Genomic DNA, 25,621 nt, shown 5'->3' with positions numbered 1-25,621 from the left:
ATAATATTTTCATAGGATGGACAAGTGTTAAATAGTCTAGTTGGCTGATCAATAAATAGCCTTGCCTTGTCATGCTTGTGGTCATGTATTTCATTCCCAACAGCTGCTTTGGAACTTGAAGTTGTCTTTTGAGGGCTGAAAACCGCCATCCCATATAATAGCATTCAGTATTTACAAATCGTTATCCTCATAGATGAAGTAACTTGATGGACAAAATTTCAACTTTTACATATGAGGTTAAGGGTTCAAAACTCAACTTGGACATCCACATTTTATTTTGTTTCACAACAATATCCTAATAGTCGCTGTCTCCCTCCTTCTATCAGTCTATCACTAAAATTGTCACTTTCCAGTTTCCATCATTATAACAATATTTATAACTTCATCATTCAGAAGACTCTACATTATATTTATTATAAACAATAAGAAGAAAAATTTACAACACATTTATTTTAGGCAAAGTTTAAAAAAAAAATCATTTAATCAAAATATTAAATATATTTTCTTAAATTATGTGTTTAGATGTGTAATTCAATATTTTGTCTTAAATTGGCGAGCATACAAGTATATAAGAAAAAAATTGTCTCAATAAAAAACACTGCCAATTAAGAAAACGAGACACCCAAAGGAGACATATGGCAACATATTACGAAGTAGTTAAACTTATATTGCTTATCCGAGGGAGAAAAAAAAAAATGAACAATCCTTTTTTTTCTTTTCTTATTTCAAAAAATCCGGAGCACGAAAATTTTATTCAATGAAAATACACTTATCATTGACGGACAACAATGACAAATTTCCCAACAAAAACTATTTAACTATCTGACCAAGTTAATTAGTGTGAATGAATGTGCACTCTCATTCCTTAAAATAAGTTGAGAGTTCAAACCCTCTTTTGTATGAAAAAAACCAATCTGACCAACATTTTACCCCTTATTTGGATCAATCCGATACAAAGAGGAATTAGTTTGAGTATGATACGAGCTTCTTAAGGTTACCTCCTACATTTAGAGCCTAAAGGCTCCAACTGGTCTGACAAAAAATATCTATACATTAGGAAATTATAGCAAAATCTCCAACTAGTTATTGAAGCACATTGAGTCTTATTTTAACTGCAATATACTTTTCAATTGGTTTTGCAGTCAAAACTCAAAACTAACAAAGAAGACACACAAGGTATTGAGGTATTTGCCAACTACTCCGTATATAGTAAAGAATACGTAGGTCCAAACAACAAGTATTTCTCTTTTCTTATGTACGTACTGTAATTATTTTTTTTTTTTGTCTAAATGCCTCAATGCAATTTAATAGGAAAAAATATTCTAGTGGCGACAAAATAACTTTCACATGATGAGTTTACTAGTCTCTGAAGCTATCCATATATTCTATATAATACTCAATTCCCTTCGGGTGACACTACCATTTCGTCAAAGAAATATTTGTGGCAAAGCTGTAGAAGGAGAGTCTTCCCACCCACACTTGAACGAATGAAGTAACTACTGCTACTGATATTTCACACTGCTTTCGAAGATACAAGCTCCCATTATCTAGGGTCGAAAGCAACATCAAAGAATACGAAATTCCATTTGCACATCATATCATTTCTACGCTGATCAAGGAAACCTTTCATCTGTCGGTCTCCACATGCAAGCATCTGCGAGTACATGATTTGTTCAAATAACAAGAAAAGAGTCATGAGAGATACATTTCTTGTTTCTTTTTTCCTTCTTGGATGACGAGGAAAACCCCACAACCCTTTTTTGGGTGTAGGTAAACCCCACCTTGTGACACTAGCTAGCAAAGGACTACAAAGAAGTAAACCAGCCTAGGTTACCCATAGCTAACTAGCTCTAACGAAAGAGGCAAGAATTTGAACTCGTGACCTTGTGGTTACAAATGTGGATTTCTTGCAATCTTGGGTGGGGTTACCCCGTTTCTTTTTTCCTTCTTGTTTGGGTGTATGGGAGATGCATACTGGTAATGTCTTGGTTGTGTGTGCTTGGTGGATGAAATGATATGCAGTTATTGTAAATCAATAGTTGGCATAAGGAGCTTACCCATTAATGAGGAATCTGAAGAAGAATAAATGAAATGCAATATAAACATGCAGAAATCAAAACACCAGCAACAAAATTGTAGAACAATTTCTTATTGTCTCGTGTGGGTACAAAAACTGATTTCAGATTGTTGGTAAGTTCAAAAAGCCTGTAAGATATCTGCAAAACCAAAACGTGGGTGTGACAATGCAACGAAGGAATTAACAAGAAAATATAAAATCAAAATTTTGGAAAAAATAAAAAGGAAGATTGCCATACCAAGACATAAATGGCAGTAGTCAGCATGAAATTAAGCATAGGATAGTTGGGGATAAAACAAAGAAGCCACTTTGGTTGCCCATTTGGCATATTTGATCTGCGCATATAATATTTCAGAAAGAGATGTAATTAGCATTGATTATTGGCAGAATCTGCTAAAATCAATGAATAATATACAGAAATAGAAGAAAGTCACTCTGCGTGAGGGAAAACTTCCTATTGCAATGCCAATGTTCAGTATTAAAATAGCATACACTGCACAAACAGATCTAAAATCCTCAAGCAAAATTTAGCATTTGATTCAGTACACACAATAATGCCTACCATACATATGCAAAGTGTACTGCCCATATTTGGCAAATCTTATGATTATGGATAGTGGATAAAATCCATATTCTGCACCAAGTTACTTATGGACTATTGGCTTACAAGCTATGGAATATCAAGTTGTGCACAATCTATAATCTGTGATCTTTGCCAAGCATTTAGAAGGCCAATTATATAATCTATAACCTCAATTCTCTAATTAATTAGATAAGCTTTACAGATTGGACACATAATGTTATTTGGGTTTCAATAAAAGACAAAGCACTAAAAATTATGATTACTTTTACTCTAAAACCCTAAAACAGGTTACAGACTTGCAGTATATAAATAATGAAACCAAAAAGGATTTTTGATAACTTATACAAGTGAAACAACAGTCAAAAGCACACACCTCAGCCAGATGTGAAACTGGGAAATATAGGTTTCCAAGGTAATTTTCCCAAGCCACCTAAGTCAACATAAGAACATAATTAAAGAGTTAGAAAATTAAGCAGCTTCAACAGACTTTTAATTAACAAAAAAAAAAAAAAAAAAAAAAAAAAAAACAAAAAAAAAAAAAAAAAAAAAAAAAAAAATAAAAAAAAAAAAAAAAAAAAAAAAAAAAAAAAATTAAAAAAAAAAAAAAAAAAAAAAAAAAAAAAAAATTAAAAAAAAAAAAAAAAAAAAAAAAAAAAAAAAATTAAAAAAAAAAAAAAAAAAAAAAAAAAAAAAAAATTAAAAAAAAAAAAAAAAAAAAAAAAAAAAAAAAATTAAAAAAAAAAAAAAAAAAAAAAAAAAAAAAAAATTAAAAAAAAAAAAAAAAAAAAAAAAAAAAAAAAATTAAAAAAAAAAAAAAAAAAAAAAAAAAAAAAAAATTAAAAAAAAAAAAAAAAAAAAAAAAAAAAAAAAATTAAAAAAAAAAAAAAAAAAAAAAAAAAAAAAAAATTAAAAAAAAAAAAAAAAAAAAAAAAAAAAAAAAATTAAAAAAAAAAAAAAAAAAAAAAAAAAAAAAAAATTAAAAAAAAAAAAAAAAAAAAAAAAAAAAAAAAATTAAAAAAAAAAAAAAAAAAAAAAAAAAAAAAAAATTAAAAAAAAAAAAAAAAAAAAAAAAAAAAAAAAATTAAAAAAAAAAAAAAAAAAAAAAAAAAAAAAAAATTAAAAAAAAAAAAAAAAAAAAAAAAAAAAAAAAATTAAAAAAAAAAAAAAAAAAAAAAAAAAAAAAAAATTAAAAAAAAAAAAAAAAAAAAAAAAAAAAAAAAATTAAAAAAAAAAAAAAAAAAAAAAAAAAAAAAAAATTAAAAAAAAAAAAAAAAAAAAAAAAAAAAAAAAATTAAAAAAAAAAAAAAAAAAAAAAAAAAAAAAAAATTAAAAAAAAAAAAAAAAAAAAAAAAAAAAAAAAATTAAAAAAAAAAAAAAAAAAAAAAAAAAAAAAAAATTAAAAAAAAAAAAAAAAAAAAAAAAAAAAAAAAATTAAAAAAAAAAAAAAAAAAAAAAAAAAAAAAAAATTAAAAAAAAAAAAAAAAAAAAAAAAAAAAAAAAATTAAAAAAAAAAAAAAAAAAAAAAAAAAAAAAAAATTAAAAAAAAAAAAAAAAAAAAAAAAAAAAAAAAATTAAAAAAAAAAAAAAAAAAAAAAAAAAAAAAAAATTAAAAAAAAAAAAAAAAAAAAAAAAAAAAAAAAATTAAAAAAAAAAAAAAAAAAAAAAAAAAAAAAAAATTAAAAAAAAAAAAAAAAAAAAAAAAAAAAAAAAATTAAAAAAAAAAAAAAAAAAAAAAAAAAAAAAAAATTAAAAAAAAAAAAAAAAAAAAAAAAAAAAAAAAATTAAAAAAAAAAAAAAAAAAAAAAAAAAAAAAAAATTAAAAAAAAAAAAAAAAAAAAAAAAAAAAAAAAATTAAAAAAAAAAAAAAAAAAAAAAAAAAAAAAAAATTAAAAAAAAAAAAAAAAAAAAAAAAAAAAAAAAATTAAAAAAAAAAAAAAAAAAAAAAAAAAAAAAAAATTAAAAAAAAAAAAAAAAAAAAAAAAAAAAAAAAATTAAAAAAAAAAAAAAAAAAAAAAAAAAAAAAAAATTAAAAAAAAAAAAAAAAAAAAAAAAAAAAAAAAATTAAAAAAAAAAAAAAAAAAAAAAAAAAAAAAAAATTAAAAAAAAAAAAAAAAAAAAAAAAAAAAAAAAATTAAAAAAAAAAAAAAAAAAAAAAAAAAAAAAAAATTAAAAAAAAAAAAAAAAAAAAAAAAAAAAAAAAATTAAAAAAAAAAAAAAAAAAAAAAAAAAAAAAAAATTAAAAAAAAAAAAAAAAAAAAAAAAAAAAAAAAACCTACATAAAAGATAAATATGCTAAGCTACTTGAGGGCAGAAAAAGAGAGAAAAATAAGCTGAGTATAGAACACAGATTCATGAATTAACATCCCTGATCAAATAGGTGAAAGAAACTTACGCAAGAAAAGTAAGTGAGAAATTCCGGAGCTCCTGAGTGAAGTTTCGCAAGCAAATGTAAACACTGGGAAGAATAAAGCAAATAAGTGAGTGCTACAAGAAGTTATACACCAAACCTACTTCATTGATTGGTCTTCTGTAATAAGCAAACTATGACCAATGTTTAATAATATTCAGTAGATATCCTTTGATCAAACACAGGTTGAATAACTTCAAAAAAACTAACTAAAACAGAGCAATGAGATACGCACGTAATAGGAATCCATGATGTGTATGGATGGTACTTGTTGTAGGTGATTTTGTCAAGCTTGTATATATATTCATACCACAAATACCCAACCTACAAGTCAGAAATAGCTTGAATGAGATAATAGCAGGAAATTTTTTAAAATGTTAATCTGCAATACCTAATATCGTTGATGAAAAGAATGAGATAAAACATAACTCACAGTTGAAGCAATTATAACAATGGATGTCTTGATTGTGCGTCTCCTCTTAATTTCAGATTCCTCCAATTTCTCCATCCACTTCTCAACCTACAGTCAAAAAATTCTAAAACATAATTCTAATGAAGATTAAAATAAAAGAAAAAACTAAAATAGAAGCTGAAGCAAAGAATAGAAGTTTCCATTTGTATTACATTCGGGTGAAAATACGCATATATCATCCCAACAATCCATATGTATCGATCAAGTCCAGATCTGAAATGCCATTCATGCATACGAGGGAGATCTGGCTTTGCTGGATCAGTATACCCTAACATAAAGAATAACTAAACATCAGGTGATGGTAGTTTGAGTCAGCATTAATAGAATATATAAATGCCTCTATTAGCAAATGAAGGCAGGGAAGCTACCAACCTAACATAAAACTGAAGGGACTCCATAAAGTTTCAAAAACTCCTGGAATCTCCCAAATCAAGATAACCACTAAAACACACATAAGAAGCTTGACAAACATCACTGATCTTATCTCATTATAGTTGTGGCCAATACCAAGTGTCCCATAGACCATCAGAGTGAAGAGAGTGTGCATTGGGCAGATATAATACAGCATATAATCATTGTTAAGAACAATACAACAAAATATCACAAAAAAGTTCAGCCTCCACATCATCTGCATAAAAATATGAAATCAATTATTAATGACGTGTATTAAAAATTTTTGAATTTTAAAATAATGAAGCTGCATTGTCACCTGAGCAAATCGAGCAAGACTAAAATCTTTTCTGATGTAATAATAGGAGAAGTTGCCAAAACCAGTCATCCAGACATATGCAGCAATAAAAACACGAATTGCATTGTATATCTCTGTTGCAGCAAAGTAGTGATACATCAAAAAGAGGACCTGATGAAACCAAGTGAGAGCATAGTCAGTCAGAAGTGCAGAAAAATATCAGTTAATAATTATGCGAATAGAAGAACAGCTGCTGCATAGAAATGCAACTTAATTTAAATATAAATCAACTGGCAAATGTAAAACATCAACTAACATACAGCAAGACACATAGAACTTGAACAGGATAATGTGGGATAACTGACACAGAAACTAACAGGTGAAACAAATGACACACAAAAACTAAAATATAAATGTAAATAACCCAACATATACATGCAAAGAAGTGAGCAGAAATGAAAGGATAGAGTAACACTCTGCAAAAGCAAAGAAGAGCGAGAGAGAGAGATAGAGAGAGCATAGGTAATAAGAATTTCACTAAAAAGTTCATTAAGCATTCATCAAAAAGTTTTCAGCACAAAAGTAATTAACTAACAAAAGCACTGGTACATGATACATAGCACATCAGGAAAGACTTGCCTGCATCCATCCTTTCCATTCCTCTGTTTGATGGCGATTAAGATAAAGTAATGCTTTCCCAGAAAAAGCTGACTTATCATGATGTTTCTTCAGAGATGTCAATGCTGAAACTATGATTAGAAGAAGATACAGGAAGATGAAGAGATCGCGATTATAGTTCTGTTCAAGGAAAACCACAATAGAAGAATGTTATAATCTGCTGCTACAGACAAGCAAGTAAAATGAAAATCCTTTAGCAACTTTGTAAAGAACATATATTATTATATTTATAATTTTATAGCATAGTTACACCTGTACCATGAAACTTAAGGATTGATAGCCTAATTCTAGCCAACAGTAATGTTACCATAATACCATACCATGTTCTTGATTTCCAAAAATATTAAAATTCAAAGCTCACACATGTGTACACTAGTATAGTAAGTTCTCTTATGAATAATAGAACCCATTTGTAGATAATTAGTCTTGTCAGGTTATAGATGATATTCATTGAATTTATCAAGATTAAATCATGAAAGAAAAATTAGCATCAGTAATCAGTGGAAAACGCACCTTGGTAGAATCACCAATAACATTTGTCCGGTCGCAGATGAAAAAATAAAACAGGATTCCCCCGAATTCAGACCTAAATAAGATTGTAGGGTCAAATATAAGTAAAATGAGTAGGAAATTATGTGAAACCAAACTGAATTTTCCACAACTTACATTGCTCTAAGAGTTGCCCGGTTTTCAAGCAAGAAGGAGTCCTCCATTGTAACAAACCTAGAAGCAAAACAAGAAAGGTGAGTGCAAAAGATTAAAAACAAAGCAAGTCAAGGGATGAGGAGGGGAAAATCCTCCACCAAATGCATGAAAAGAAGAACATACTAACCTAATTAAGTTTGTTCTTACAGATGTACTCTGTAACTTCAAAGATGCAGATTTTGGCAGACCTCCTTCAAGTAAAACAATCCGATCTTCTTCCTTAATTGTTGTTTCATTTCCAAATTCAGTCAGGTTATTGTCTGAATGGCTGCTTCCAGAAGATCCAGCAATGCAAAAATTGAAAATGAATATCAATCAGAAGGTAGACATATATTTTCTTGTATTTTCTTGTAAAGCATATTAAGACAAGTCTCCAGGTTGAGAATGAAACTTACACTTTAGAGGGTGATGATGGCTTTTTATACTCTAACCATTCAGCATATAACCAGGCAATGATAACAGGGATAATTCCAAATAAAAATGACACCTGAAGCATGATCAGCAAACATTGTGAGAAATTACCATGAGAAAACATCGGCTCACATAAAACAAGTAGAGAATGAAAAGTAGGGAGATATAATTATGCATACAGCAATGTAGCTGTAAATATATAAATCTAACAATAAAAGACACATTAAATTATATTTAGTAAAAGCTAATCCAGGATTGAGATAGTATGTGAGTTGACAAACTTTTTTTAAAGCAGAAGATGCAGCTATACATCTGTTAAAGCCAACACATTGTAAAATACATATAAACCAAAACCAAAAAAAGGACTATACACCAATAGGCTAAATCCATTTCTAACCTAACACAAATACTGCATTCTGAACTTTGCCGCATGCTCTAAAGTTTAGAGATTGAGTTTCTTATCCAGGAAAGAGAACCTATAGACTATAGTGATGGTCGAGTGCATGCCTAGTCTACACATTAACATAATAGATCAGAGACCACGTTTATGACGTCTCAAACTCTCAGGTGATCCACATCTGCTGACTGCTGACCATATTGTCGTCAGATCAAGCTTTTGCTTACTTCATTCAAATTCAAAATCTTCTAAACCATCCAACCACAGCAATTTTCAATGAAACTATAAAAACACGGAATCGGAATCATGCTCAAGCAGTGGAAACTGTACCTGCCCCGGCGTCACGGGTCCGGAAACCGCCGCCATTCTCCCGCTCCTCCGCAACCGCGAAATGCTACCTGATCGGAAACCAAATCAGTTATCGGAACCGACAGCGCGCATTTGAACTCTGGCCAATGGACACGCTGATTTCAGGACCAATGCGTGAGTATATACAGATATCTACGCAACGCAGATTACGTATATCCTTATCCTTATTATTATAGATACGCGAGATGGAGCCCTGAGGCTCAAAGAGGGAAAGATCTGAAGCAATGGAAAGGGGAGAGGAAGGGGCAGCTGAGGGGGTGGGTGGGTGGGTGGGTGGCTTGATTGTGAGCGGCGTTGGACGGGGGATGGAGGGCGCACCGACTGTGTTAGGGAGAGTTAGAAAGTGGTCGACGACGTCGTTTGGCTCGCTTGCCAACCGTTGATGGAGTTGTTGATTCTTCATCCTTAGCTGGCATAGTTACTCGGTTGTAATCATGATCGTTTGACTCGTACAAACATAAAAATTAATAATACTAATTAGTATTATACTACTATATTTGGAAATATATAGGTGATAAAATAAAAATTGATAAGTAGCAAACTAGTGGCACCCGATTGCATGAAATGAGTGGGTTCAAGTCTCAGTGGAGTCGGTATTGACTCTTTGTACTTCCAGTAAGTTAAGAAAAGTAGTTATGAACATATACTGCATTGTAACAGAGTCACTAATATTCAAAAAAGAATGAATTTTTTTCTGTAACACGCAAAATTATGTATAATTATATTCATTGTCTTGTTAGATATTTGTAAGTAAGTTCTTTTTATTTATGGAAAAGCATGCAAGTGCTATCCAAAGATGCGTACGAGGTGAAACTCGCCTTCTGACCATAACTGGTAAAAAATCATAATGAGATAAATCAGCCTAGGTTAATCATAATTGACCAACTCAAATAAAAAAGTCCAATAGACAACTCTTACAAAAACTCAAAGAGTAAAACTTGAAGTGATTATCAAGTCAATTATTTAACCAATTTGGGTTGAACCTATATATTTCCTATGTATAATAAACTTGCCTAAATAGAGGTGATCTTGTGACCATATTTAGTTCACAAATTCATAGTATGAGTGCAAATAAAGCAAGCAGTAATGGGACAATAAATGCAATGAGATGTTGGGATGTCAATTGCGAGGAAAAGGGAAATGGATTTTCAACCAACCAGCCAACCAGTGATGGGACAATATGCAATTTCGTGGCAGGTGAAGTGATAGATTAATTGGTTAATTATTAACTAACATGAATTATATTATACGTAATACGATTAAATAAAATATACATACCTACATTATATGATTAAAGATCTTGTGGTGTAGTGACATCAAATTTACACTCTAGTGGGTTCGAGCCTGAGGTGACCGTTGACTCTTTGTGCTTCAATAAGTTGAGACCTAATTTGATCATAGTATTATTATGAAATGACCATTTTTGTCATCCGTCAACAAAATCGTTGAATGTGGTTAAATACAATGACATTTAGATTTTTTAAATACAAAGTAGGTTGACACATTATATTTTTTATAATTATTTTTTAAAACATTCGTAATTGAATACTGAAATGTCCTTGTATTTAATGATATTTAAACTGTTTTGTTAATAGAGGATAAAAATGATCATGTCACAATAATACTAGAATCAAATGTTGATGTTCAAATAACAAATGTCTAAAAATATACTGTCATTTAAAAATCTAGGATCAAAATGAAATTAACTATATATATATGTGTAAGTGTCTGTGTGTGTGTGTATGTATATATAATACTAATTAAAAATAAATTTTTGTTACTTATAAGGGAAAATATAATACTTTTACATTTTGATATAAAAGTATTACATTTTCCATTATATGTAACAAACACTTTACTTATAAGAGAAAATGTAATACTTTTGAAAAAAAAATGCAATACTTTTATTACATTTTACATATAATAAATACATTTTATTCCTTATTAGTATTACATTTTTTAATATAAGTATTACATTTGATTTTGTCCCGACCCGTTTCACGAATAAAGATTTGTGAGACGGTCTCATATAAATTTTTTTTGCTTTCTTTTGAGAAGTAGGTTGAGTCCTATATATATAGTTTTTAGAATATTATATTTTAATGTAACAATGACCCAGTCAAATATATATTATTAAATGCATATCATAATAACAAAAAGAAAGCTGTCTTTAAGCAACATGAAAAGATATGCCTCCAAAATTATAGTCCGATTACTTTCATATCTTGGAAGTCCAGCAAGTACAAGTAGGAGATCCTTTTTCATCATTTTATGTTGCCTAAAAATATAAAATAAAATAAGGGTGTGTTTGGAAAGAAGGAAAATGGTTTCTGGAAAATGATTTCTGGAAAATGAGTCATTTTCCAGAAAATATTTTCTTTTCTTGTGTTTGGCTGCAGAACAGAAAACTGTGTTGGTGTGTTTGGCTCATTTTCCAGAAAATGGGTAGGAAAATGAACAGAATTATATAATTGAATATTTTAATTAATTTGTTTAAATGTAACAACATTTATAACAAATATACAATCCAAAAAATAAAATAATCACAAAAAATCACAACAAAATAATATCTATCTCATAAAAATAAAAAAAAAAAAATAAAAGTGGCTGACTTGTTTCAGATGTCAAATAAAAAAAAATAAAACTCATAATATCTATCTCATAATAAAAAAAATAAATTATTACTTAAAAACAAAAAGAAAAAGTTGAAGATATCAAGAAGATCAGATGGGATGAAGATGAAGAAGTTAAAGCATTTAGGAGGCTTAAAGGAGATGGAAGAAGCAAAGAGAAGGAAGAAGCAAACTTTGGAAAATGACTTCCCCCAAAAAAAAGAGGAAGTCATTTTCCATAAAATTAGGTTTATTTTCCATTGACCAAGAAGTTCATTTCCATTGACTCTATTTTCCCCCTTCTTCCCAAACACCAAAAACCCGGAAAATGATTTCCAGAAATCATTTTCCGGGTTTCCAAACACACCCTAAATGAGATTATTATGAGGCATTATAGTGATCAATTGACTTGCCCGGCCATCTCCCTGCTTCACTAAAATTTTTAAATAATTAAATGGAAGCATACTAATTCTTATTATATACCATGAATAATAATACTCCGTACATGATATATGCTTTAAAAAAGAACGGTTATTTTAAAAGTGTATAAAATTATAAATACAACAATTTGCCTAACATTTCATCTTTTAAAAAAAATAAAAAATAAAAAATTAATGTTGACCCATGGAGACTAGTCCACGGTATAACAACCCATCAATTGCAGGGTGGTTAAGGGCCAACTCATAGACGTCAACCAAGTTTGACACCATTATTTGTTTGTTTTTTTTTTTTTTTTTTTGGAAAAAGGAAATTAACTGCATTAATTTAAGAATTGGAGGAAACAATGGGGGACTAGTCACCCAAGTACTATGTACAAACTGAGAGTAAGAGTCCCTAACTAGAATATGGGCAAGCTAGTTCGCCGAGAGGTGAAACAACATATAAAATTATAAGAAGACATAAGTAGAGAATGATATTGATCAAGAATGGGACAAGAGTAAAAAAATCTCTTGTAGGCTTATTTATGGTTGTCACGACATTGTGGCAATCGGACTCCAAACAACATTTGTCAAGGTTGAGGTTCTTAAGCCAATATAATGCTTCTCTGCACACTATAGCCTCGGCTTGATGAGGGTCCTGGACATACAGTAATGGGTTGCAGGTGGCAGCTTTGAAACCTCCCTCCTCATCTAGAAGAACCGCCTAAGGCCCTCGCCAATAGTGGGTGTTGGCACAAATTCTTAGACATAAAAACTTAAGAGTTAGTTTTTTAACAAATGTGGGAATGCAAAATTTGTGGTGTTTTTCTCCTGCAAGGAACCAAGTTTTGTCAGCCCATGGGGGCCCCACCTTATGGCAGCATCACCGCGCCTCACGCAGTGAAGCGCAAATTCAATTCGTGCTCAGGCGAGTGCGTGCACTCCACGCGCCCGCCTGGGCGCGTGTTATACTATTTTTTTAAAAGAGAGGGAGGGGGGCAAAAAGATTTAAAAAAAAAAACAAAAAACAAAACAAAACAAACAAATGTGTTCATACTTACTATTTTATGGTGAATAAGTCAGCACTTATCAGAAGTTTACAATGTGTTCACCATAATTTTTGAGTCATAAAATTTACCATACAGAAGGTCTTCGCCTTAATGGCGTATCGTCTGCAATTGATCACAAATGTTACTAGTACACATCAAGCATAAAACATCATCAGGATATAAAGGATTATTCATAAACATTTGTGCAGCGAGAAACAAACTCATGTTTGTGTACCAACAAGCAGCAGATGCAAGTGCTCAATAACGATACTTTGTCGAGTAATCTTTTGGAGCAATGACAAGACCGCGACCCTTTCTAGCACCACGATAAACAGTCTCCACAATGTTAATGAACTCTTGTTTGTCCTTCAGTGCCCAGTTGATCTTGTTATTGTTCCCAGTGCCAAGATCGATCATGATGTGTTTGTTCCTAAAGAAGAACATCACAGTCGATGGATCATACAATTCATACATTGTGTTGAAGTCAGGAACCTCTGTGATGTCTACAAGGTATATGACAGCAAAGTTTTTTAATGTCTCAGCTACTGAAGCCAAGACTTCATCCATCTGAAAACCAAAAACCAATTAGTAACCCTGAAGCCATTTCAAAATAAGGAAAAAAAACGGAATATAATTATAAAAAAAATAATAATAACAATATAGGAAAACATAAGTGAATGTGCAGTCAATGACACATTCAATTAAAATTAAAACATGAATACTACCACACTCTATGAATGAGCGGGAAAGAGGGCATAGGAGGCAATAAGTACCACCAAATATCCAATTGCTATGGTATAAAAGGTTTAAAATAGGGATTTCTCTTCTTGCTTGATATGATAAGTATTATAATGCAATTACAGTCATTCATCCAATGAATACATCAACAATTACAATCTTTAATGTACCAATGACTGCGAACAATAAACAAATATAATACCCATAAAGCATCCCACACATAATTGCTCCCGGTGGGACAAGGGACTCAAAACCAGATCATGTGGTCTCCCTCTTTCAGTCTTTCTCGTTAGGCAATGAAGTCATTGGCAAATGGTCAAGTAGGAATTTAGAATTCATGATTTGACACCAGCTATTAATAGATGTTATAGAGGGCAGATGGACAATAAGACCAATTAGAAGGAAACATAGATAAATTGGGAAAAATGAAATCAAAGACACCACACTGAATATTTTACAAACACAATGGTTAGACATCTGCTAATGCAAAAAAGTTCTATAATTAACACCTATTGTACATCACACCAATTATGAATTTAGGGGGTGTTTGGTTGGATGGAAAACATTTTCCATGGAAAATGTTTTCCTAAAAGTGGAGGAAAATGGTGTTTTATGTTGTTTGGTTGGATAGAAAACAATTTCCATTGGAAAAAGTTTTCCTTAACAATGAGGAAAACTTTTTCCTAGCAAATCTTAGGTATTTCGTTTTCCATGAAAAACTAGTATGACAATTTTGCCCTCACCATACTATATTAATTACTCTTATTATTATTATTATGTTATTATTATTATTGTTTAGGGTTATAGGTCATTATACTCATTATTCCTTACCATTCCAAACCCAACTAAACAATGGAATTCATATTCCCAATAATTTCTTTTCCACCAACCAAACAATGGAATCCATTAGTGAACTTTATTTTTCAGTAGTTTCACTATTAAGGAGCCAAATGTGTATATTTAACATTGTGCATGTCAGTATGTTACAAGCTCATTCACTCCAGCAAGCACGGTTTCTATGTGATACAACCACTAATATGCTAATATGCACTGCATAGGAAATTATAAATGCAGCATACTGTAACACGACAAGCAAGCTTGAACCCATGACAAATCATTGATATTACTCACTTCCTGGAAACTGTATACATATGAGCCAGAAATATTATTGACAGGGGCAAAAGCACTTCGAAATGCGATAAAAATATTCATGACAAAATATGAAACATAATAAAAAGTAGACTTTTTAAAGTCTAAATCACAAAATATATGTTATATCAATTAATTAATCAATTTTAATAATTATTATCACACATAACATTATAAATAGAAAAAGTAAATTACTCAAATAGAAATAAATTTCAAAATTTGATATAAATTACAAGTCAGTCTAAATTTTACAACTCACAATTAATATAAAAAAGACAAAAAAAAAAAAAAATCACAAAGTCACTAGTCACAAATCACAATTTTAATATTAATGAAAAAAAAAATTTGTACATTATAAAAATATATCCCCCCTCCTCACTCTTGTGAAGAGGGAAGGATAAGATAAAATGAAGGAAGGGGCTGTCAACAGTGTTCGACCCCTAGATTTAAGAGAACAATTTCTTAAAAATGAACAACTAAGCCCTCTAACCATTCAGTAACTTGTATATACATTACTTATTTATATAATAGCCACTACTATTACTATAGTACTATATATGTATTTTCACCAAAAAAAAAAAAAAAAACTAGTACTATATATGTATATATATACAAGGGGTGTGGGGATGGGGCAAGGGGGCAATTGCCCCCGCTTTGGATCTGCCCTCGCATGTGTATATATATAGTCATGAGGCCCATGAGTAACATTGTCCTCAAACGTAGCATTATGTAGAGGAAAAATCAGAAACCATAATTCAGAACTTGGTAATCCATTGTTTACGTAGCCTTGAAACCTTGATTCAATGTATTATCAAGAAAGACTGATAGTGATGAAGGGCTCATATTCAAGTTAAATTAGGGAAACAATTTACTTTACACTCTAGGATCATAGAATAGTTGTTTCACTTAACTTCTATAGCTTGGTTATTGAAGATTTGTCATAACAGTCCATGAATTACTACTCCATATCTTTATTTATTTTTTTGGACAGGTACACAAATCACTATCTTATTACCATTACATGAAACTAGAAAGTGTAAATTATAGCATCAATATTCGAACTTCTCAAAATACATAGCACAAGATACTTAACAAACTACAAATCAAATGATATATGATCCACAGATCCAGGTTCATTAAAATGCAGCTTTCCAGATAGGATAAATAACTAACTATGTACACTGAGACACATGCAAACTAGAAATTTTGAAAAGGGCTATCTTGAAAAATCAAAACATTACTAGTGAGACATCCTAAAACACCAATTCACATAGAAATTACTAAGGGACAAATTAAGTGAACAACCCTTTACAAAGATAAACTGCTAAACAAACACATTTGAACAAGAATTCACAAATTACAAATATTAACATTAGGAAATCCCATAACACTGAACTCCCCACTATACTGTTCTCAGCATCGAATGACACATTTCAACCAGCAGATTACAATACATAATACTATCGAAGAACAAATAATTCACAAACATTGAGATTGGAACTTCAAGCACTGTCGACCCACATAATACAAATCAAATGAAATTGCTGAAACAGATATTAAATTAAGCCTAAACCCAAAATATGTTTTCCCCCATAATCAGAAGGGAAATCGAGAAATTGGAATCGAAATCGAAAAGCTAAAGAAGATACCTGCATACAAGTCTCGTCCCAGTCGTGGCCGAAGCGGATGATGACTAGGCGCTCCTCCTCGGCGAGGATGGCTTGGTCAACAGCCCAACCGGAGTGGAGATGGGGCAACAAGTACGACATCGTTTATCCTCTTTCCTCTGAAATCAAATGAAGCCGGTGGAGCAGATGGTAGTGAGTTAGGGTTTGTAGGTCGCCAAGACAATAGAATGAGGAGAAGACGGGACTGCCGGATAATAACCCAGGGCCTATTTGTCATTTCCTCCATTTTTTCTTTCTCACACCCACCGTATTGCAAATTTACAATTATTAATTGCCTTCAACCAAATACTTAATTTGCTTTGTCATATAATAAAATATAGAAAAGGAATCAATCTTATGACCTTGCATTATTCTTCCGCATCTACTGTTCACCCATGCAATCCATTTCTCCATTTGGAGAATACCTTTTATCAATTCTCATGTCTCCAAAATTGTATAAGAAGTGGAAGAATGGAGATGCGATTAAAATTGGAAGAATAAATTTAATAAACAAGTTTTTCAATTTTCATTTCCACTTCTCTAATTCTCCATTTTTCAAAAAAATCTTCCGTTTTTACAAGTTGGTAAACGACCCCTTAATTTTTATTTCTCCCACTCCCAAATCGGTGAAAAAAGTAGAGAGGAGGCTTGTAACTCCTTGTTTAAGGAGCTCCTCAATAAACCCATCTAATGTATACATTACGTTGGATGCGTATTGTTAAAAGGAGTTGATGCTCCTTGAGAGGGGCTGAGGTTCCTCAATATGCCTATCTGGTATGTATATTACTGAGGTTCCTTGAGAGGGAGGGGCTAAGGCTCCTGAATATGCCCATCCATATTGTTTAGAGGAGTTGAGGTTCCTCTATAACACGGAAGTTGAGAGTCCTATTAAAACTAGTTCAAAATATCTTTTTTATTAATAATAATGTTGATAGCTTTTGCCATTTGGAAAAATAAAAAAAAAATCCTAAATTTCAACCTCAAATGCATGCTAAATACAATGTTTTGAAACCTCCTAAATACGAGTATCAATTTTGGTTGATCGACCAAGTTGGTCAAACAAGCTATACCCAAACACCTCCTCTTAAGCAAATTTGAGTAGACAAATTGGGCATCGTTAAATCTTTGAAAGATTAATACCACAAATGGTCCTCTGACTATTGGGCTAATACTTCTTTTAATCCCTGACTTTCAATTTGACCACAAATGGTCCTCTGACTTTCGTTTTTGACCACAAATAGTCATTTGTTAAAATTTCTATTAAATAGGTGTTAAATCTATGAGTAATATCGTCAAATTGATTAATATTATTAAGATAACTTCTTTTTGAGAATTATATGACAACATAATTAATTTCAAACATGAATAAACATTAAGTTAATAAATATAAAAACAAAATGCACGTGACAAATTACATAAATGAATAAATTAAATAAAAATTTATGATTAATGGTTGCAATTTGTACTTGATTAATTATATTAATTCAACGATGACAACCCTCAGTTATGTCCCAAACAAAATGTTTGATCGATTAACGAAAAGTGAACGCTATTAATCGGCAATGTATGCACAACCATGAAAATGATGGAAGCAAAGTTTTCGAAAAAAAAAAAGAAATTCTTCCATTTTAATATGTTGGTTAAATTAAAACAAATAGCTCTAATATTAAATCTTCATTTTGTAGGCATAATTACGAAAATAAGGTGTATTGTCTTTTTATTTAGGAATATTTATATTTGTTAATTGTTTCAATTATGCTTGTTGGTGAAAAAATATAAACATTTTTATTTTATGACCATTATATATATCAATTTAACGATAATACCCCTAGATTTAACACCTATTTAACAAAAATTTTAATAGAGGACTATTTGTGGTAAAAAATGAGACCATTTGTGGTCGAATTGAAAGTCGGGAACTAAAGGAGTACTACTCCAATAGTCAGAAGACCATTTGTGGTATTAACTCTCTTTGAAACCAAAAGTTTCATAAATGATCTTTAACCATAAAATCTAAGAATAACATTAGAAATGGATAATCCAAAATTTTGAAAATTGCAACTTTGTTTATAAAGTTAGAAAAACATGTTTGTTTTCATCATATATATAAAACATGAAAACAGAATATACTAAACAAGCCAGCCCCTAATGTCCTAAACTCCTAATCCAACTACAATAATTTTGTATGATAAACATTAGTCAAACAGGCGTTGCATAAAAAATTTGGTTCACATGAAGGTATTTTGATCACTGATAAACAAAGCAATGAAGTACAAGGTCATTGGGTGATTTCCATCAGATGAAGAAAAAAAAGACAATACCACAGCAAACATGGATTATAATAAGAAACCAAGAAGATTTCAAGCACATTTTTCTATGACCTGAGGCAGGCAACTTACTGATGCATTTCAAAATAGGGTAAAGCATGAAGGAACAGGTGACGACCTCACGATTCTTCTTCAGTAGACAATGAACTAATAATGTAAAAAAAGACTGCAATTCTCACCTAATCTCTGCCTCATTTGCATTAGCTAGCTCCCATCTTGTCCTTGTCTCAAGTAGCACACAAAAGGTTTCTTGCTTGATCACTGAAAGTGTATAAACAGATAACCCATACCCGTAATCCTAGCATGCACCTCTCCATCAAAATGTTTGGTGGGAATTCCAAGATTACAAATTTGGAGTTGCCAATTCTCCAAAACACTTCTTTGCAACACTTTTGGTCCATCAGGATTATAATTTAACTGCTACTAATGCCACCAAAAGCTATGGAGGGTAGCAAATGACAGCAGTACATGACATATCACTATCCACAATCCACAGACCTAATTGTACAAGCTGTTGCTGAATCAAATTTGTGCTCGTCTCTGAAGACCAAAGTACAAATTTTCCTCTATCCTGTATAAACGGCGTTTGGCTAGCATCAAAGGAACTGATATTTAAACTAGATTTGTTTTCATCAAAGGTATTGAATTTAACACCCTTCTGCTCAAATAACTTTTTAACCACATACACGAAATTCTTTCCTGTTGGATCTGAATCGCTTGATGTGGCTGTGATCAATTCAGCACCTAATTGGGTCAAGATACTGTCACCCCAAGTCTTCGCAGCAGAAGATGAGCTCCTGGCAAAAACTAGTTCTAAGTTCTTCCCCACAAAGAAGTCATTAGCTGTATCAGTATCAATGAAATCGAGAAAGGATTCACTGTTCAGAGGAACCCTGTTGCAATCAGTCACCATAATACCATATCCAAGTTCCAAGGTTTTCTTGACCACATAGGCCTTGACAAAAATCTCCTTAGTCAGTTCCACAGTAGATTCATTGAAGTTAGATTTGTCATAGACTCTTATATTGTCATAAAGTCTGTCAGTATCAATCACAGGGTGACCTCTTATTGCAAGATCAAGTAGGAGATCAGATTTTGGGCCCATTAAGATGTAATTCCGAATATACGACCTCTCAAAATGGCAGAGCAAGTTCCTAACAACTGACTCTGACTCCTGATGTAGGGCCACAAGTATAACATTACTCATTTTCTGCAGGGAAGGGATAACAGACCCAAGTTCATTGAAATGCTGTACAATTCTATCTGGAAAAACTTCTTTGAAGCAGAAATCATACCACTTCATGCTATGCAAAGGGTGAAATTCCAAGTGGTTGATATCAATAGAATTCTCACTAACTAAATTTGAATCTGGTCCAACTGACTTCCCATAGTTAACGCCAGCATCACGATGTGAGATACTAAGCGCTCTTTCATACAGAAGGTTGGTATAGATATTGAAGTAACCACGAGCATGAATAAATTTAATAAACCATGGAGTCCAAATTCTTTCGCCCATTTTTTTGTACCATCCTGTTGTAACCTGCAAAAGTACACAGTTGTGATGCCAAAGTGCATTGACGTCCCTTAAGACCAAAGAAAGAAGGAAGAGAGGGTGCAGCATACATTACCATCCCGTCAAGAACAGGCTTCATGCCCTTAGACTTGTGTGTGTCATACCACAAACGGAATTCTTTCCAAGGCCTTGGAAACAGAAGTTGACCCCAAGTGCCAACTAACTGGTACAAAAAGACTCGAGTTCTACTATCTATTTCCATTTTGTTTCCATGCTTACCTGTTGGTCACAACCAATTCAGACCACTAAATATAAGCAAAAAATCAAATGCAGTGGCAACTGCTAGATGTGTCGTTTAAAAAAAGTCCCAATAGCCAAGCATAAAATGCAAAAGAAGTTTATTTTCTGACTAAGCGACTCATGCACAGCCTGGTATCATCTTAATATGCACATAAATAAAACCCCCAAAATACTACCATGAATTTTGTTTATGTGATTAAGGTTGTAAAAAATGTCACATTTTTTTCACCAGGCAATGGCATACAGAAAAAAAGATAGAACTATGTAACAGCCAAGAATCAGTAAATGAAGGTAGACAGTAGATACCATACTAAAGTCTAAAGTCACATGAACTTGTTTGCACATACACTAATTTTAAGGTGAGGTCCATATTCAAAGGTGTTAATACACTAATGTTCACATGAAGATCATTGATATCATTGATAAGGTGCAACCCATGCAAGCAACTATGTGTCCCAAAGTGCATGCAAGTCCAGTTGCATTAAAGTTATATACTGAATCACATCTTTAATTTCACTTTCATAATACAAGTTCCATTATATCAAATATTACCCGTGCTAGTCTATATTTCTACAACATGCCCCTCAGAAGTCTATATTTCCTCCTTTTTATGATGATTTTCAAGTTGTTATCACACATAAAGATTGCAACAATTGTTAAAACTTAAAACACAACAATGTTGATCAATAATGGCCCAGCTCATAATTTCATGACAATAAATGAATTCATCAACTAACTCCTTGGTACATATCATTATATGATAAATTATTGCACTTGTTTATTTTATTATCCTTAATCTATCTAAATCCTAGATCAACAGATGAAAACCCTAACACAAGCCAGGATTCAAAGAAATAACAAAAACCCCCAAATTGGCATGTTTCTGATCTTTACATATAGCTGGTTATGCGGTACTCAAAACAATCTGAGAAAAGCATAGTACCTGGCACAAACCTCGGACGCTGCAAGGATGCCCCGTAGATCATCGGACTGAAATTGGAAGCATTGTAGTAATAATGCACAATCAGATTCTTGAGAAACCGAAAGTACAAAGGCGAAACCTCGAGATCATCCTCGACGACGAAGGCGAACTCGTCGTCGGAGCTAGGCCACCAGGCCTCCAGCCACTGCGCCTGTAGGCCAGCGTTGGAAGTGCGGTAGTGCACGACCTTAGCGCCGAATTTCCAGCCAAAGCCATCAACGAAATCGAGAATGTGCCTGGAGGAATTGAGGTTCCGGTCGACATCGAGGGAGGCTTTGGCGGGGACAGGGAAGTGGTCGATGAAGATGTGGAGGTGGACGGCGTGGTCGTCGTAGTGGGCGGCGGCGAGAGAGTTGAGGCAGCGGGAGAGGGAGGAGAGGCGGTTGTAGGCGAGGACTTTGATGATGAAGGTGAAGCTCTTGTTGTCGGCGGTGGTGGTGATTGGGGTTTGGAGGTGCGAGGGCTGGGGCTGGGAGGTGGGCTGAGTGGGAACGGTGGCGGGGATTGGGGTGGCGGGGGAGAAGGAGAAGAGGAAGAGGGCGGAGAGAGAGAGGAGGATGAAGAGTGGGATCAGATTCTTGAGGTTCTTCTTAGGTTGCGCCATGCCACAGATCTGCGGGCAGGCAGGCGTAAGTATGTATGTAGATTAGTAGATACTATTACTATATCAAGATCGATGCAAGTGAAGCAGTCAATACAACTACTGAATAGTGCCGATTTTAGCCTCTCTCTCTCTCTCTCTTAAAAGAATTTTACATCAATTAGGGAAATAGTTTCATTTAAAATTGAGACATCAATTATCAGTCAAGAGATATATGCAGGTTTCAAGACAAACAAAAAGAGAAGTCTGCACAGATTCAGCTAGGTGTAGATGTGTAAATACCATTATTAGGCTGATTGAGTGTTCATCATAGCATTGTCCTAAGGTTCTGTAATTTACTTCATAGGAGAATGTATTCATGTTAAATTTATGCTACCAAACAAGGCATTTGGATGTATGTAACGCAGTTTTCTCACTGTATAAGCCCTACACAGATATGCACCAAGTGTTTGGAAATAAAAAAATGTTTTCTTAATTAATGCAGCAGGTAGTTTTGCATAAAAATGTTTTAAATCACAGCAATAAAACATATTCTATAGTATGTCAATTACAAGGTAGTTTTGCAACCAAATGTAGATAGTAATTAGGTGAATCACAAAAAGTTTTCAGTTGCAATCAAGCAATTCAAAAAGCATGCTGAAGTATAAGGGTTCATTATCCAATGGCTGCTTGAGGAAGAAGTATATAGATGCAAATAAAAGTACAGTTCCTAGCATACCTCACTTCAAAAATGTTTGCTACAACTTATTAAATCATTCTATACCATTTTATCATGTCTAACTTGAAAACCTGCAAAACAAAACATATATTGTTATTGTTAACGTTTTAATAAATTCGATTAAGAATCCTTATTCATGAGTATAGAGTTATCAAACAAATAAATTTGTTTTTAACAATTTTGAAGTTTTGCATTTGTCACATGATGATTTTATTTTCTACTAATGGATAGCTTAGCTGCTTAATTGTTCAATTAACAGGGGTCTAAATGACTAATTGTAGTCAAGCCATCATGTACATACATAATAATAATAGAGATGAAATCAAGTTTCTATGTATAATGGACATACCTAACCATCATGTATCTTTCAATTCAAGCTCTACAAATATACAGTTAGGCAAGTACGAGCTGCAATGTAAATAAACAAAAAAAAACGAAGTAGTTTGGATAAGAACTTCGAAAAGAAAGATTAAATCAAGTTTGAATGTTGTTATGGACATACCTATGCACCATACATATCTGTCAGATGAACCTTTACAATCTGCATTTCCATAAAATAGAAAAACCAAAAAAAAAATGTAAATAAAAGACAAACTGGAAGATCAATTTAAGTAAATTTAGGACAAACAAAATTGGATCATACTCCATATATTCTAAGTCAAATTATTAAAAAATCAATATAGAAGGGACATACCTAAGTACCACATTTATGTTAAACTAGAGCCACAAACAAAATTGGATTATACTCCATATATTATGGCACACTATATCATCCTGGAAGATGCATTATTCAAAGATACTTCTGTTATAAAAATATGGGAATTAATTTACAGTTTTGTGTTTTTAAAAAATTTCAAAAGCTCAAAGTTTTATACAGTATTACTTAAAATTACATTATAAACTTACAACTATACACTCTTATATATAAATTTTTCAGAAAATAATCACTACTAAGCACCATAAAGCAAAGTTTTAAAAAATGATGGAGTGGTTTGACTACATCAGATACATAATTAGAGCATAACTTCATTCAGTTTTGGATGATTTGTTAATTGAAAAGCATGCTTGTGTGAAGGATGTAGAAACACCATTCTACTCCCAGTAGAATGAAGAAATTAGAGAAGTCTATCTATTACTATAGGTGCCAAGAGAAAACAAAAAGTTGAAGATAAAGGTATTTTTCCAGTTTATGTCTTCAGAGAAAAATACCTTTATCTTGGCATTAGTAAACAAAGTTTTATACAGTTTACATTATATCTGTGTTTTACACAGTTTTGGCATTACAACTGTGTTCTTCATTACAGTTTATCAGCAAAAAAAAAAAGAGAAAAATACCTTTATCTTGGCTCATAATTAAAGAACACAGTTGTAATGCCAAAGTTTTACACAGTTTTATATCTTCAGAGAAAGCTTATTTCTTCAGTGAAAAATACCTTTATTTGAAAACAAAAAGAGAAAACAATTTAATATGTTCTCTGTTCATACTTGGCATTAGTAAACTAAATTGTATCTATCACAAATGTTATTGCAAATGTGTTCTTCATCACAGTTTATGAGCAAAAAAAAAAAAGTTATGTAATCACTGTAAAAATTACATAAAAAATCTAGCAAATATATAACAGATACTAATTAAAATTAGACTTATCTTTTTCAACTTTTACTGTACTACACTTCCGTTTAGGGGTGAGCAAAAGGTCGGTTACATAACTGACCGAATAACTGAATAACCGACTGTGATTTTTGTAACCGACAGAAATGACCGACTGATCGGTTACCAAAAAACCGACCAAAAGTCAACATTCCAAAGTCAAATAAAAAAATTAGATATACATGCATCCTATTTAAATGTTTAGTCCAAAATAAATGTCAAGTACAAAGAGCAAATTCACAACTCACAAACATTACAAAAACAGTCCGCAGTGCTGAGTCCATGTCCAACACCAACAATCAACGCATATTAATTTAAACCAAAGTGACAAACAAACTACAAAAACAATCCATGAAAATTGAAGAGCATTCTGCCAAAGTGCCAAGCTTCAAAAAATACATTCTGCCAAAGTAACATATTTACTATTAAAAATAAAATGATTTATTCATAAAAAATACACTTAATAAAATATTGCCAATTAAAAAAATTAAAAGCAATAACTAAAAAATTTACCTGAGGGGGGAGGTCCGGAGGTGGAACGTCGGACAGACTGACTCAGCGTCGTCAACTGGGCGGAGAGGGGCCACCGGCGTCTAGGCCGACTGGGCGGAAAGGTGTAGGCGTTGGCGACTCGGCGCGATGGCGTCTGAGGACGACACGAAGGGCTGAGGCAGTGAGGCCTTGAGGACTGAGGCTGAGGGCGTAGACTTAGGCGTGGGCTAGAGAAGACTCGTAGAGCAACAATGGAGGTCGGAGAAGACGAGTGGAGGGGAGAGCGTCGAGCCCGACGAGCCTTCGACGGAGGAGTGGGGAAGTCTGAACTTGCGATTTGGGAATTGCGAATTTTCGATTAGGATTCAGGTTATGGTCACCGATTTTGGTTAGACTTTCTTTTTTCTTTTTTTTTTTTTTTTGCAAACGATTTTGGTTAGACTTAGCGTGGGCTAGTGGAGTAATGGGTCTGGGGAGCTGGGCTATCAGCTATGGGCTGAATGGCTTACTTAATTGTAATATACTAAATATATATATATATATATATATATATATATATATATATATATATATATATATATATATATATATATATATATATATATATATATATATATAT

At 31.8% G+C, this 25,621-nt stretch overlaps 3 protein-coding genes across 5 annotated transcripts; all 3 read right to left on the bottom strand.

The window, feature by feature from the left end:
* Positions 1 to 1,177: 1,177 nt before the first annotated feature.
* Positions 1,178 to 9,061, bottom strand: LOC116032607 (protein REDUCED WALL ACETYLATION 3-like). The gene is made up of 16 exons (XM_031275260.1): positions 8,749 to 9,061; positions 8,006 to 8,097; positions 7,738 to 7,878; positions 7,572 to 7,628; positions 7,419 to 7,491; positions 6,867 to 7,025; positions 6,249 to 6,398; positions 5,912 to 6,167; positions 5,692 to 5,807; positions 5,501 to 5,587; positions 5,303 to 5,391; positions 5,053 to 5,115; positions 3,034 to 3,090; positions 2,316 to 2,412; positions 2,058 to 2,216; positions 1,178 to 1,654 (listed from the first exon to the last, which is right to left on the bottom strand). Exons 1-15 carry the CDS (start codon positions 8,782 to 8,784, stop codon positions 2,061 to 2,063), a joined length of 1,629 nt encoding a protein of 542 aa, XP_031131120.1. The 5' UTR covers positions 8,785 to 9,061; the 3' UTR covers positions 1,178 to 1,654; positions 2,058 to 2,060.
* A 3,791-nt stretch (positions 9,062 to 12,852) lies between these two features.
* On the bottom strand, positions 12,853 to 16,618 carry LOC116031475 (thioredoxin-like protein YLS8). Its single transcript, XM_031273697.1, has 2 exons — positions 16,404 to 16,618; positions 12,853 to 13,434 (listed from the first exon to the last, which is right to left on the bottom strand). The coding sequence occupies exons 1-2, from the start codon at positions 16,521 to 16,523 to the stop codon at positions 13,126 to 13,128; spliced, it is 429 nt and encodes a 142-aa protein (XP_031129557.1). The 5' UTR covers positions 16,524 to 16,618; the 3' UTR covers positions 12,853 to 13,125.
* A 1,998-nt stretch (positions 16,619 to 18,616) lies between these two features.
* LOC116032408 lies at positions 18,617 to 25,380 on the bottom strand. 3 transcript variants are annotated; one of them, XM_031274940.1, is made up of 7 exons: positions 25,024 to 25,380; positions 23,365 to 23,403; positions 23,212 to 23,270; positions 22,863 to 22,933; positions 21,505 to 22,156; positions 20,377 to 20,540; positions 18,617 to 20,288 (listed from the first exon to the last, which is right to left on the bottom strand). In XM_031274940.1, exons 5-7 carry the CDS (start codon positions 22,145 to 22,147, stop codon positions 19,188 to 19,190), a joined length of 1,908 nt encoding a protein of 635 aa, XP_031130800.1. In that variant the 5' UTR covers positions 22,148 to 22,156; positions 22,863 to 22,933; positions 23,212 to 23,270; positions 23,365 to 23,403; positions 25,024 to 25,380; the 3' UTR covers positions 18,617 to 19,187. The 3 variants fall into 3 exon arrangements, with proteins under 3 accessions (XP_031130800.1, XP_031130802.1, XP_031130801.1); XM_031274942.1 differs by lacking the exons at positions 22,863 to 22,933; positions 23,212 to 23,270; XM_031274941.1 differs by lacking the exons at positions 22,863 to 22,933; positions 23,212 to 23,270 and having other exon boundaries at positions 23,378 to 23,403.
* Between the last annotated feature and the right edge of the window lie 241 nt (positions 25,381 to 25,621).

Source organism: Ipomoea triloba, chromosome 10, assembly GCF_003576645.1.
Source record: "Ipomoea triloba cultivar NCNSP0323 chromosome 10, ASM357664v1".
NCBI lineage: Eukaryota > Viridiplantae > Streptophyta > Magnoliopsida > Solanales > Convolvulaceae > Ipomoea > Ipomoea triloba.
The sequence above is the reverse complement of the archived record's forward strand: the minus strand, read 5'-3'. Positions and strand labels throughout refer to the sequence as shown.